This window comes from Orbicella franksi, chromosome 8 (genome assembly GCF_964199315.1).
Source record: "Orbicella franksi chromosome 8, jaOrbFran1.1, whole genome shotgun sequence".
Classification (NCBI taxonomy): Eukaryota; Metazoa; Cnidaria; class Anthozoa; order Scleractinia; family Merulinidae; genus Orbicella; species Orbicella franksi.
The window spans coordinates 7746104-7761340 of record NC_138152.1 but is presented as its reverse complement, the minus strand read 5'-3'; the positions used below and the strand labels follow the sequence as shown (position 1 = coordinate 7761340).

At 36.8% G+C, this 15237-nt stretch overlaps 1 protein-coding gene across 3 annotated transcripts in view; it reads right to left on the bottom strand.

Annotated features, from left to right (window-relative positions):
• Positions 1–12975, bottom strand: part of LOC145495536 (uromodulin-like) — a 47014-nt gene extending 34039 nt beyond the window's left edge. The window contains exons 1-3 of one of the 3 annotated variants that reach the window (XM_081475178.1): positions 9006–12975; positions 4886–5145; positions 3323–3443 (exon numbers count right to left, since the gene is read on the bottom strand). In XM_081475178.1, the coding sequence (XP_081331304.1) occupies positions 3323–3443; positions 4886–5145; positions 9006–9075 (451 nt within the window). In that variant the 5' untranslated portion in view covers positions 9076–12975. Of the gene's footprint in view, positions 1–3322; positions 3444–4885; positions 8858–9005 lie in introns of all 3 variants that reach the window. The other 2 variants (XM_081475177.1, XM_081475179.1) reach the window with 2 other exon arrangements.
• Between the last annotated feature and the right edge of the window lie 2262 nt (positions 12976–15237).

Below are 15237 nucleotides of genomic sequence, written 5' to 3'. Positions count from 1 at the left end.
CAAAGCAGCAAGATGGAAAAGGAAATAAAAACAAAAAAACAAAGGAAAGAAGCAAACATTAAAGCAGATAACAAGCATGCAAACTAGGAAACTGACATCAAAACAAGCAAAGGAACAAACAAGCAAAGTAACAAACATAAACAAACAAACAAACAAACACGAAAACTAGGAAACACGAAAAAAAAAGATATTACCAACAAACAAGCGAACTCGAAACTAAATTCTGAAGTCAATAAACAATCAAAGAAGCAACTAGCAACTGCCTGTCCTTATTATTAATAATTTTTTGTTTTTGTTTTTCAGGGTGACTCCAGCTTGTGCCCTTACCTTTATGGTGTACGAAAACGTAATTCACGTTCTAATGCCGTCCAGTTAGCATCGAGGGAATTAATAGTGAAATAGAAAATGCCAGAGCAGTCTGAACGATGTTCTTTATACCTCAAATGTTCTAACTGGACCCTTGATTTGAGGAAAATGATTTAGTTGGGTTAGTTAGTGGCCATTGTTCAGAAAAATCTAGAAATGGGTGCATACTGTTTTTTACCGCAGTTTTAATATTAAAGAACAGCTACAAATGATAAGCAAAGAGGTGAAAAACTCTCAAGAGACATTGTAATGGACCTGGAATTTCGTCCGGTTTGATGCAACAACAAGCCTTCTTGCTCGAAGCATGTTCTTATTGGTCGTACGTTGGTTACATGGTTGATTAACAACTTGAGTCTGGTATGGTCGACTAAGGCTGAATATTATCAATTTTGACATTGAACGATCTTTGGAATGCCTCTAAATTAGTATTATTAGTAAAGTGTTGTACATGATATACTTCATTCCGCGCGACATCACTCGAGTGAGTGTAGAGTCACGTGTACTATAGTACTCCAGTTTTATAGTAAGAATACAATTGGTAATAAAAAGAAAATCCATTAAAAAAAAATCCTGCGCAGCTTGCACTCTCCCCTTCCGTGCCCCTCATCTCCCATGATTTCTACAACATGAAACAGTCTGTGTAGAAATACTTGTACGCCGTAAGCGACGGTCGAACTGAGCCTGCAAAGGTCCAGCATTGAGGCATCACCCCACAATATAATATTGTCTATAATAAACCTTTTTCGCTTGGGTGGTTTGTTTTCCCATAACAGACCAAGTGATATTCTCTAGAGAATTGTTCTTTTATCCATCTAAAAGTTATTTATTCACATACACGGGACAATTTGAAAATTTGAAAGGAAGAATTCTCAAGACTTTCATCACACGGTCTGAAATGGGGCAAAAAACCGCCCAGTCGGAAAAGGTCTAATGTTAACCAAATTCCTTCTCTAGTTCCATTTGCTTGTTTTTCGGGTACCCGGGCCTGTTAGTAATCGCAAAGAAAAAAAATACAATGAAAGTAAACGTATACAACTGTCACTCAGTGTCTAGGTTTTACAGTAAGGGCATTTGTAACTGGATTAGTCAGTGCTGCAGTAACGGGCGGGACAATGCCCTGGATGAAATAACTCGTAAATATAGTAGGAGCCGCAATTCTTTACTTTAATGAAGAATGACACGGCACAGCAGGCAAACTTATTAATGCAGACGTTTCTTGTGACTTTACCCTCAGCCACTGTAGGATGACTACCATTCAACCAGATAGGAAAGACTATATCACTACGGTCTATCGGTGGACATGTGGTCACCATTTTTGTGCCTGCAGCTCCTTGGAAGCGGTACCAGCCATTGAGTTTGTCGTCACATTTTCCTTCTTGATTTACGTAGTCATGTTTTCTTTCTGCATCTGTCAGATTTTTGTAATTTTGCCAGTGACATACATCAACTAAAGGAAATACAGAAATGTGTAAATAAATATGTGATAAACGCAGAAGACATTTGAACAAGTACGAAAAAAGGAAATCAATGGAATACGTAATTAAGAATTGATTCATGCTTAGGAGTGCATCATAGAGTTGCTAGATGTGCAGTCGAGAGAAACTCTAGCGTCTTTAATGCTCTCCGACTTTTCGTTTGGCGTGTGAAATACATAAAAGAACTAAATTTCGATTGTGTAAATCACGTGAAATAAGAAGAGGTGCACTATTAGAACATCTTCGTATTCTCGGTATTGGACTGCAACTGCAATCATGGACAAATTGTGTTGGAAAATTTGCCAAAACATGAACTTATAACCGTTATATCTACAGAATGAGTGTCAGCCTCATTCCCCTTTCAATGCTGGAAAATGGTATAATGCAAACTTGTGTTGGACTTAAGTGTTATGTCAACATTACACAGGGGTAGGGAGGGGCAAAATGCGAAAACGCTTGTGACCATGACTGTAGCTTGGAATGGAGGCTCGTGTGGGGGAATATCATCAAAAGGAGATGAAAGTCATTTGCATTTGAAAATACTCCCCGCATTAGCCGCAGTCACAAGCTACAATCATGGACAAAAGTCTTGGGACAAATTTGCACTTTTGGCGCTTTTGCTCACACGCCAGAGGCGAATACAACCTCACCTGCCTAACCTCGCCCCCCATCCCCCATACAATGTTGAAAACTAGTACCTGCAATTTCACCTGATTTTCAACATTGTGTTGGGTGGGAAGGGGGAACAGCAACGCGTTTTTAAAGGATATAGCAGCGTTTTTTTTTTGTTTTTTTTTTTTGTTCAAACGTCAGTTCTAAAACACAGATAATTCGTTATATTACATAAGTATCCCATGGACTTTTCTCAACGATTGTAGTTCCAGTCCAACACCGAGAATACGAAAATGAGGTGTGTCTTACACCTAATGGGGGATGGAGCGGATAGCAACTCCTTACGGACAGGTTGTAACTAATTTTAAGCAACGTAAGGATACTCATGTAATGAACCAAATTATATTGCACCTTCACAGGTTGCAGCGTTCTTTACGAATCCATCTTTGCACTGGCAATAGTACGATCCTTGCGTATTATTGCACACAGAGTTAGCAACGGCATCACATAGGTCGTTCTGTGCAGCACACTCATCGATATCTGGGAGATAGAATGTGATATAATTGTTATATTTAAGCCAACGGTCAAATATGTCATTTTTTTCGTCGGTTTTCTAACCCAACGGTTTTTGAAACTGACTCTGTGTGTTAAGCATTGTGAGTCATGCTCTGCTATTTTTCCTCACTCGCACCCCGACCGTAGTGCAAGGGAGGAGTAGGTGGACAGAAGCACCCTCTGGGTTTCGTTGTAGTAAGACATGGAAAGTCATTTTTAGCATAATAATATCTCTTGGCTTGCTTAAAAGTTCCTACAAGATAAGATGTTTTTTTGTTTCTCTTGTTACGACTGAAGATATCTTTTATACCTACCGTCTTCGCAGTTTTCGCCCTCAAAACCAGGACTGCACACACATCGATATTTCTTACTTGTAAAACCGGACAGACAAGTTGCGTTGTTTTGGCACTTCTCCTGGGGCTTTCCACAATGATTCTAAATCAAAGTAACAAAAATTAGCTAGCTTATTCTTACTAATTTTCGCGAGAATCTGGACGCTGCATTTCGCGATTGCAGGAAACAAATTTCACAAGTACATTTAACTTCACAGCTTTCCCATTGTTTTAATCTCCCAGTTCCTTATCCGAGGATCCCGTTTCCCCAGAAGTAGCCTACAAATGGAAATTTTATGACTGTACTAAACAGGTTTTTGTGAATTTAGAAGCTAAAGATGACGGTGAATCGGAGGAAGAATGCTAATTAGTTGAAAGAAAGACCACATAAAGACTGAATATTTTCAAGGAAAAATAATCAACCGATTACCAATGAACCCGCGACTAAACATCATTTAAAACTAGCCAAGGATTATTTCTTACATTATCTGGTATTAAAGTTCCCATATTTTTTCGCGCTCTCAGTTTTTTCGCGACTATTAATTTTTGTGATTTTTCCCGAATTTTACGACTCGCAAAAAACACTCGCGAAATTAACTACGGTAATAAATTTACGAAGTCGAGCAATTGCCTCATCAAGTGTTATTTGACCTTTGTCGACGTACTTTTGCGAAACTTAATGTATTTTTCTCAACATCAAATCCTGAAGTCGCGAAATTAAGAACGCGCAAGGTTAAGTACGAATGAGGTATCTTCGAATGACACAATACAGCTCTTCTGTACTTTTAAAACTGAAATTTTGTTACTCGACAAAAGGCGGAAGAAAATGGAGGTATTATTAAACAAAACCCGAGTGTGATCCAAGCCATTAAATTTCTGATAAAATACCGGGATATTTTGGACGTATCGCCTTATTCCAATGCAACCAAATTTACATAAAACCTATAACGACAACGACTCTTTAGCCTAAAGAGTATTTTGTTGCAGTACAGTATCTTATATCGATTGCAATATTCTAAAATTGATTGGCAGTTAGTTCGAGAGACTTTGTTCAGAAAGCTTCCGGTTATTATATTTCCTGCATGACTAGGACGATCCTACTCGTGTTTGAAACAAAAGAAGTCGCCTTTTAAATTTCTGTTCATCAACAGACTGCAATAATCAGTAAGAAAAAGGTTAAAAATCAGTTGGCCAAACTGTGTCAAGAGCCATGGGATTATTCGTTATATATGTATATACCAGTTGGATATGTATAGGTCAGTTTTATCCTGCAATTGTACTCTCTCGTTCATTTTCTTCGTTTAAACAACAGACTTTCGCCTCCCTCCACCCCCCCCCCCCGTCCCTCCTCCTCGAAGCCCTTCCTCCCGGCAAAGATGACTTGCGTTCTCTTCTGAGGCCCCGCTTGTTGTTTCTGGCTTTAGGCCTGCTTGCTCTCATTGCCTGGCTGAGCCCGAAACGTTTGCGAGTGAGAGCTTCCGGTGGTAATATACAGTCTAAAAAAGTAATTGAGGGCGCAGAGTTAAAAATTTCGTAGTTGCTTACTTCGGCGCCACGATAGTAGTAAAGCTTGTCGTCCTTCAGATCGCTGTCATGCTCCAAGTGAGTGGAGTTATTCAACTCACATTTATGTGTTCCGTCAGGATCTTTGTTCCTAATATTAAGACTGACACAGTTTGCATCTAGGTAGCAACGGTATTCACACTCGTCCAAGTCCTTGATAGTCATGGTTTTTATCGAGTGGTTCACTAAACGTTTCTCAGCATAGAAATAGTAGGCTGGAAAGTACAGCTCACGTCCTCCATCTGAAAAAATATAAACATGTTTACCTAGAGCTTATAATAAATAAAAGAAAATTTGAAACAGGCTTTTATAATTAAAGTCTGAAACAAAAATACATAGTCAAACATTTAAAAAGAACAGAGTAATTTAGGAGTGCGTGATGCTGGCTTATGTTCCCGCCTAGTATCTCCCATCAACATGCAGTATATCTTTATTTCGCTTTACTCTCCACGCACAAGATTGATTTTTTTGCCAGACCTTTGTACAAACAAATCGGTGAAACTATAATTTCTAACCGGTTCGTTATTGTTGTGATACCAAATATATATGGAATAACTTCTTTAACGGGGAGCTAAGAGTGTAGTCGCAATTTTCTTTCCCGCTTGCTAAGTCTTGTAAGGATCCATGATAACTACATGATTTATTTCAGAGTTCACCTTTCAGTGTCATCGCTTTTTTATGAAGAATTTACGAGGAAATCCGATAGTAAATCGAGAAATTTCAGTTTTTAGTGGACCAGATTAATTTTAGGTACTTTTCAGTCCCTGTTACATTTTCCTAAAGCTTAAGATATATAAACTAGGTGCCTTGAATAACACTGATAACATCTTATTTATGGGAACTAGATAAAATAAATTTCACAGTTCAAAAAAATAATGCAAACGCGGGTAAAATTATATCATTAGTTTCACTTCACCAGTACTTTCAAGTGTTTTTTCTCTATGTAGTTTGTTAGAAATAATTAATTTTTCGGAAGAATTTTAAAACAGTCAAACAGAAGTTTGCAACACGATGTAAATAATCTCAGTACAAAGTGTTTGTTTACATGTTACTCGTACCTCAGGTGAATTCTTTCTTAAACATTCGACGCTGTTTCATTAATCGCTTACTTGTTGTTTAAATGGAATAGCAAACTACCAATATTTTGAAAACTGGACACCTCGAAGTCATAATTTAGAAATATTTAGCAAAGAACGTAAAAAAGGTCTGAAACTTAAAATCGATTTTTTAAAGTGCGAGTGACGGTTTGCTTTTTAATCTTCCCCTTGTCGATATGAAATGTAAATTCTCCTATTTAAGCATCGCACATTTCTCAGTTACTGTCGTTGTGAGAATTTGGTGGTATGAATATGAATTTGGTGTATATGAATATCCACGGTGGTTTTGCCACCTGTCTATTAAGACACCATAATAATATTCTGACAATAGAGAGTGCTGATCAAGCTTTTTAAGTTTAGTTAAGGTTACAGTATACCTTCAGATCGGCAATTTTCTTCAAATTTGGATTTTTGGTTCAACGTAATGGTCGAAGAGTAATCTCTAATTTCTGAAAACAAAATTGAAAAAGATTTTATATTGGCGGAGAAATGGAGGTTTTACGTTATGGCCGGAAGTAAAAGTTCCCTCTTGATTGACAGCCCTATAACGTGTACGCAATCAACCGAGACTATATTCGCGGGAATATTACCGATATGGATACCATGAATTGGTTGGCTACTCAGTTAATCAGCATTCTTAATCCAAACATTTTTCGTATTACGTGTAATTCTATTAAGTTATAAGTAAACATGGACCACGGAAAACTCTGTTTACCAGTTCGAAAAAGCGAAGAACGAATGAAAGCACATCAATGAGTGAAGAGGAGAAAGTTGGCCTCGCGGATGAAGCTATAGCTATCGTATCAAGCGGACAAAAAGATCGAGTCAAGAGAAGAGAAAGGTTCTGTAAAAATTTGGGAATTCGACAGCGATAACAGCGACGTTTACAGTGACTCTTTTGTTGAGCCCGATACCGATGAATCGTCCAACTCATTGAGATCCATGGGAATATTATCCATGCACATTTGCTCCACCGCGCTTTCTTTTGTTCAGTTTGTTCTCGTCGCCCAGCCACTCTAGCGTTCGTATCCTTTTTCGTCTTCCTCATTTTGCCAGACTAGCTTCAGGAAAAACCGAGCTACAGAAAAATTATCTCTCCGCCTTGAGCGCATTGCGAAACACAAGGGGTTTTTTGGAGATTTCACCGCGAGTTAATGGTAGTAAATTTTCCTTTCGCTGATTGGCTCAGTGATCTGAGAACCCAATTGAAGGCGTTTGTGGGTGGAGTTTGTTTGCGAAGCAAGAGATTTTTATTAACGCTGTTTTCTCGAATAAATTTTTTCGCTTGAAGCAGACACTTTAAAGAGTTACAACTCAAAGGGGATTTGTTTGATTGCCCTCAAATTTGGACAGTAGCTAGATTAACATATAAAAAACAAAAACGTGTCTGCGAATTGTTTATTTCGAAATATTTTTTTCTCCGAGAGCATTTTTTGTACGATCGCTTCACATTTTTTAAATCCTGTTTCGAAAATGTTCTGTAACTTTTTATTGCAATTGAATGTGGCAAAACGCAGACACGCTTTTTTAGCGCTTTTTGCCCTGAAACCGAGAAAAAAAAATAAATTGGCGAAAAACAAAATTCGCTTTGACTTGTATCTTCCAAAAGATGATTAGGACGCTCGCATTTAGTGGCCGTGAAAAAATCGGCAGTTCATTTTATTTCAAAATTTTTGGCATGGCTTGATAGCCAGCTCTATAAGCTTTAATTTGATATAGGGCTTTAGGTATCTACAGCTTAAACCGGACGCGCTACATCGCTTGGACGCGAGACACCCCTGAAGGTATACGGTAACCTTAAGAAAAAAAAATAAAATAAATAATAGTTGTGGGACCCGAAATTTCGCTCTGTGGCAGAAGAATAAATCCTCCTCTCGAAGTATTAGCTTTTGTGGACTGAGAGGTCTGATCATGTCTTATGGAAAATTTCCGTGCTACAAGACTGAAATTAGGGTGACATGGAAATGGCTAATTAATACGAGACACGACGTCTATATTGGATTTGAATCATGAACTGTTTTTAGCTACAGTTTAGTCAAAACGGTTTTGGTAGAGGGAAATTCATCCGGGTTTAAATCTTTTTACAAAACAATTCGCATTTAATTCGATAATAGTTTTACTATTGCGTCAAACCCCTGCAAACTTCTCGTTGGAATTTTCGCTTAAACAACCACTGGTAAGTGTATTGTTATTTTAAATTAGTGGTGGGTAATCATCAGGATCACGGCCGTTTTAGTTATTACAAATGAAAAAAAGAAAATCCTGTGTTCCTATGGATGTTATTCCATACTTATTTTCTTGTTACTTTCACGAGTGTTTCTGTAACTTGGTAGAAACGCTGGAGACGTTTGCTTCTTAAGTAGCTGACTATCACCTGCTTTACGATCTTGAATCAAAGTTAATGTATGCTACAATGTTTTATTTTCCTTTTCGTTGGGGAAAAAAAATACGAGAAAACGACGAAAGATCATTCGTTCATTTCTATTATCAAAATATGAATTCTCTTTACTCGGGCCATCATAATGTCAACAGCTTTATATGCTGACAGTAGGTAATTTCCCAGAATGAAATGGTTATGAACAAAAATGCTTGTAGCATTTAATCACATCGCTTCTAAATCTACGGCTAATTGGAGATCATCAGCAAATGTGTTGGCCCCCGATTCAAACGGAAGACTTCAAACTAACCCTTGATCACGACCAGAAGTAGATAGGCCAGCTTAGATATCTCTTAATTTTCAAAATTGGACAGAATATTGTGACAATATCAATGGATTATATGTTTGATTTTCTTTATTCTCTTGACGTGTCCACCACTTGACAATATTAATACAGCATGGAGAGATATGGCGCCGACTCTGCGTAAGTCAGAATGGAAAGGATGTGATTCTCAATAATTATCAATAATCCTAATTTAACAGCCATCTTTAGCCCAACTGAAGAAACCTGAATAAGGATAGCATCTATAAAATACAAAGCAGGTAAAAAGGAAATTTTCAAACTCACCCTGTGCCCGAGTTGGACAAGGGATTACTGAAATCCATGACACGAGAACGAAAAGCACAGAAAAACTCATTCTTAACCTGCGGCGGACGTCTCCACTTAATAAGATCCAGATACAAGTCAATGCAGTATTGAATAAGCACCAGTGCTGTCTAAGCACCAGTGATGTCTGGTCGAATTAAGCTCCAACAAAAGCTAACAGCGACTAATGAAAGATGGCATTATTTGGCTCACAGTTAAAACAAAGCTCAGAAAAAACCAATCATGTTACGTCTTCGCTTGACAGATTATTTAGTACATGTAAACTTCCCATTCTAATTGTGCATTTTTGATGAAGAAATAGAATTCGGTTATTCAATTAATTATTAATGTATATTTTATTTTGCCTACATGTAGGTTGGTTGAATATATTTGAAGGAGAGCCATTCTAGTTTTAGTTCGAAATAACCCACAAAGTTAAGCTAATTCACTGTCCTCAAGCGATTACAAAAGGTATCTTTTTTGCAGTTTAACCTTAGATAGAAGAAAAAAAATTTCTAAAATTCCGGTTCTCCATGTAAGAAATATGATTCTTTCTTAAACTAAGTGCAACGATGATTGATTTTCTGTTTCCCGCTATTTAGTCTCGCGTCAAGATTCTTTATTGGTATACTTTCACTTGTTTGAACGTTGTTATTGTGAACAGGATGGTCTATCAAGATTTTATTATATGGACACGAGTGTTTTACTGGAAAATACACCACTCGTAAAACTCATACGAAACTACATCCGGGACTCGAGTGGCGTATTTTCCATATCCTCACTAGTGAAGATATCGGTGATTTCACTGATATCAAGTTTGTCTCTTAAATTGTACTTAAATTCGTTGGTGTACGGTCGAAACATCTCCGGATCTTCCTCGAAAGTCTTCGGCAATCTTTGGCAATCTTCGAGAATTTTCGGAGAATGCTCGGCAACGTTCGTGTGACCTTCGGAGAAGTTTTGGAGAATCTTCGGAAATCTTCGGAAAGTGATCGAAAATCTTCAGAAAATCTTTAAAAACGCCGTCATTAGTATGTCTATATAATAAAAAAGAACATTACACGTTAGCTCGAAGATATGAATTTTATGTTCTCATGGCAAGAACAATATCTCACCCGTTCGCTGCGCTCATTCGTGAGATATTGCTCTTGCCACTTGAACATAAAATTCATATCTTCTCGCCACCGTGTAATATCCTCTATGTAACCCTCGTTAATGATTTTTTTTCCGTTTTTTCTTCCCACATGTTTTCCCTTCTACATTTTCCCTGAAACTATCCTTCGCTGCAATGAGAAGTCCTAGATGTTGAATACCACAGCAAGTTAAATGTTATTGAAAAGTAGGTGCTAAGACATCTATCAAGCCCATGACAAAAGACTTCCTGGTCAAAGCTTACACTTTCTCCGGATGTCTGAAAACTTTGCATTTTTGGAATTTTGTTTCAAAATATCAAGTTTATGCTGATAGTTCCCAGACAGCACTTGTTCCCTTAAAATAATCCCAAATTATCCCTTGTCCCATGCTAATGACTGATTCTTTGTTCCCAAAAATCGTTTAGAGTCTTCAACAAGCAAAGAACGAGAAAGATAAAGGTGATAAAAAAAAAAAAACCCCAACAATTATTTTGCCTTAACATGTTATTAAAATTGAAGAAATTGTGATCATTATGCGACCAGTGTTTGTTCTCACATTTTGACATCGTCATTCCTAAAAGAGGTTATATTTCTATTTAAGGAAGACTCGCCAAAAGGGCTGTTTAAGAAACATTATTGTATGCGCAAACAAATTTACCAAAGAGCAGTTCTTAGAAGGATTAATTACCCAACAGATGTCTTTTGTCCGCCCACCACCGTGCATGTTACTCAAGCTAACTAACTATTCTTCCAGAGAAGACGTTCTTTTTCCACTTTGTGAACAATACGAGACAAGTATGCTAAACAAAAGCTCGTTGAAGTTTAATTTGAAAAAAAGATATAAAAATCGCTCGACATATGTACAGCACTACACAAATTCGTTCGTTCAGTGACCTAAGCTAATCCCGCAATTATCGAAGAAACGTTTACTCAAGAATTAACGTTTACATGCCCATCTATACGACGTAGCTGTTCTAGAAGAAAAGTTTTCTCGGTCCGAAAGTTGAAGCGTTCAATTCAAGGAAGAAGCTTTCCAGGGAAATGGAATCGACTGCATGTCGCTAGCTATAATTCCGTAATTATGAAAAAAAAAAAAAAAAAAAAAAAAAAAAAAGGAAAGAAAGGAAAACGTTTTACTCAAAAACAATATGTTAACACCTACACGGAAAATATAGCACCTGCTCCAGTAGAGAAGTTTTCTCCTTCCTGAAAGTTGAGGAACTTGTGAAATGAAAAGATTAAACCTTTGGATAGACTAAAATATCGGCTCGTCCTTGATCATTGGATATTGATCAACTTTGTTCTCTACACGAGGAGCTGCGATTTGTATTTTATTTATTTATTTATTCATTCATTTTATTTATTTATTTTTTTTTTCGAGCGTTAGCGTTAAATCTTCAATAACGATCAGCACTATTTTTCTCCACATGTTTGAAATACTTATTAAGTAAGCATTCTGGTTAAGCGGTTTTAAGAAGATGACTACTGTAAGTGAAAATACAACTGCTGATATGCACGCACTTTCTCCCAACTGCTAAATGCGAAAATGTATGGAAACTACTTAGGCGAATAGCAAGGTTAAGTAAAAATATGTTAAAAAAACGTTTGCGCGTTGGCCAAATTTGAAAGAGAGTTATGAAATTTTTATTTCACCACGCTTCGCAAAGCATGCTTTACGAAGGCTTTACGAAGATCTCTAATGCTAATTTCATACTTTTTTATCGTTGTAGAATGAGACGACAAAAGCTTTTAACGATAATGCATTCAAAAGTCAATAATATTTATAATTTATAATCACTCTGCATCATTTAAGACTATTGTTTTTGGCCCAACACGTCCGCTCATGTTCAGACTTGCAGCATCTTCCGCAGGAAGAATATTGTTGTATGTTCTTAGGACGTACAATACCTAGAAAAACTGACCAATTATAACTTCGACGCAAATCACTTTACCTGCCGTAGAAAATGAGCCAATGAAGAAGATAAGGAACAAGGACGGAACATCCCGCGTGCAAAATGCCATTCCGTTGACCAATGGAATAAAACCTTCGAAATGCAATTTGTTTACAACCAACGACGACTAACTTAGAGATATATTAGAAATAATACCAAGATATAAACATTTTAGTCGTGTGTTGTTTGAATATTCAATGATACGTCGGTTTTTTTACTAGCATTTTATGCTAAGGGAAATTTTGATTATTTTGGCAGGTTGTCAGGAAGTTAAAAAGTAGGCAAACAACTCCATAGCAACTAGTTTCTTCAAATTTATCCGACATGCTTCAGTTTTAACTTTGTCAATCGAACTGAGCCGCTCTTGAAAGGGTTCTGCTAGGTTGGGTAAATTTGAAATGCCAAATGTTAACTAAGATAACATTTTTATCTTTCTTCAAACACAAAAATACACTTGTATTTCGAATTTACGACTCGAACGTCACACAGCTCTGAATTAAGTGCGTGCTCTGGGGTATTGTTTTGACGTGTTTCTTAATATGTTGTGTATTTTGGAGAGCTCCCTAGAAAGCTAAGGAAGATAATTAAATATTATGACGTAGTGGATATAAAGATGTTTTAATTTGAGTTCCTCCCCAGATGGCGATCAACTTTTTATTTTTGCAGCATGAAAACACACCTGTTCTAAAATTCCTAAAAATGCAATATTTTGCAAAGAGAATATCTTGGTTTTTGTAGCTTCACTGAAAATTTACTCATCGTTATTTTACATATTAAATATTAAATGCGGTTTCCATTTTTAAATGTGTTTATATTGAATGATCTACTGACGTAGTCAAACAGACGTTAAAAATATTTTCATACCCGCTAAATAGCCTAAGTTACCCTAAGGAGTACGTTTAGTTTTCCAAATTTGTGCATCATTAGGAATAAAACATTCTATTTACTACGATATACATATCGGTTTTAGCTTCTCTTTTTGGAAATTGCGGTCACTTTGACTTCCTGTTAGACAGTTTTCCACACAAGATTGGAAACATAATCACGTCTTTGAAATTAATGTCTATGTTGCTTTTTTTTTTCCTAATGGTTAATGCTGAAGTTGGCACGTTTTATAAATATAAGGCTTTATAGATATTGAATTCGTATCCGAGTAAGCTTTGAGATCTTTGAAAACATGTCCAAACATGCATTTTAATACCAGTCAAGAATTTTTTTTTCCAGTGAAATGTTTTTCAAGGTGGAACACGCATCAAGACAAATACAAATTTTAATGTGTTTTATTTTTCAGCCTGGACCTACAATTATTCAGGTTATAATTAGCATATAATTTTGAGATTAAATGATGCCAAGTTCGGATATTCCATGAAATGAATTATGTTACCACGAACTAAAAGACGGCGAAGTCAAAGAGAGATAAAAGAGCTAAACACATATACAGAGTTTAGGTTTTGTTTTTAACAATTTGAGAACAGTTTGTGTTGTCGTGCCATTGTTATATTTTACTCAGCGTTGTCATGACATCTTTACGTATAGCGTTAATCCCATTTCAGCCATGAAAGCAACATTTATTTGACTTGATGTATGATTTTTTATCCAAGTTTTGTGTTTTCCCATTTTTAACGAATTTTTCGTTCAGTACATTTATACATTCTAGATCATTTTAGCTAAGGTCCTATCACCCAACTTTTGGTGGGTTTCTGACATTACGGAAATAGGTACGCAATGCGTACAAGTGTGGCTTCCAGTTACGCCTTTTACTGATTACATCCATTTCGAAATCTTTAGCTATCCTTGAAATCTGATTGTCTCTCCAAAGTGCGATTTTCTTCTCAGCCCAAAAACTACAAAATAGTGGCAAAGGAAAACCCGAGAAGGGGGGGGGGGGGGTGCTTTTGTTTACAATGAGTGAAATGAATGAACTACTTGATACAAAGGTGGGTCACGAAAAGCTTGACTTATATCTGTCAACATCGTCTTACTGCGTTGAAAAACAGGTTTTAATTAACCTTTCTGTTGTGAGTATAAAGTCCGGAGGAAAGAATCTTGTGAAAGTTTACTGTTATTAATTCCAGTTAAAGAGCCTTTGGTTATTACTTAGTGTAAATTTTAAAGTCTTTAAAACATTATAGTGTTCTTTTTATGAAAGGTGTAATTCCATATTACGAATTATTGAGGTTTGCTCATATCGATCATCATTCACAGTTAAATTCACAACTTAGCTCATAGAGCACTTTGATTGAAAACAAAATAAACGAGGTCGAGTAAATATCGTTGCTTACTATTGAAAAGTATAAAGAAGTCAAGAGACAGTAAAGACTAGTGCCATAAACATAAAAAAACGAACATAAAGGTTACATGAAAGAGGAATATGATACAATCAGGAAATTCCGGAAATGATTTGAGACGTCTCTAGCATTTTTCTTCGTTTTGGCGTTTCGTGTTCCCACATGACTTTCGTAAACGTTGCGCTCTAATTTGGACCAGCATTTTGTTTTTCAATCCTCGTGGATGACCCGTGTCGTTTACCACGTGCACATAACTCGTGTGACTTCAGTATTTTTTCTCCTGGAGGTTTTTAAGGTTCTTTTCTAAAACTCTTTTGGATTTTCTCATTTTCACGCAATTTTAACGCACTTTTAAATCCCTCTCTAGTTCGAACAACATTAGCTTTTTCATTCCTATTGTAAGGAGCCCTATGGCTTGTTCGAAGCGGTTCCACGTCTCCTACCGGTTTTTTTTTTTTTTTTTTTTTTTTCTTTCCCTAAGGAAACTAAGTCTTTGTGGCATTATAAATCTCTTTTACTTTTTCATGGCCGTTTGCGTTCCCAAGCACAGGCAAGTTTCTTAAGCAGTCCACTAACTTCCATGAACTTCTGCTTTTGTTTAGTCCGCGAGGGTGCATATGCCCTAGGGCTTTCTCCACGCAGTAACTGGCGCGTTTACTTGTGTGTCTTGAGTGGTCCTACTCCGACTTCTGAGACTTCTTCACGTTGCTTTTACCCTTTGTTGGCTTTCTTCGCGTTCCCACCCAAGTTTCACGTCAGTTCTACGCGAATTTTTTTTTTCTTACTTTCTCCCCTGGGATGCCCAGTGGCTTTTTCAATGCGAATCCACGCGCGTTAATCT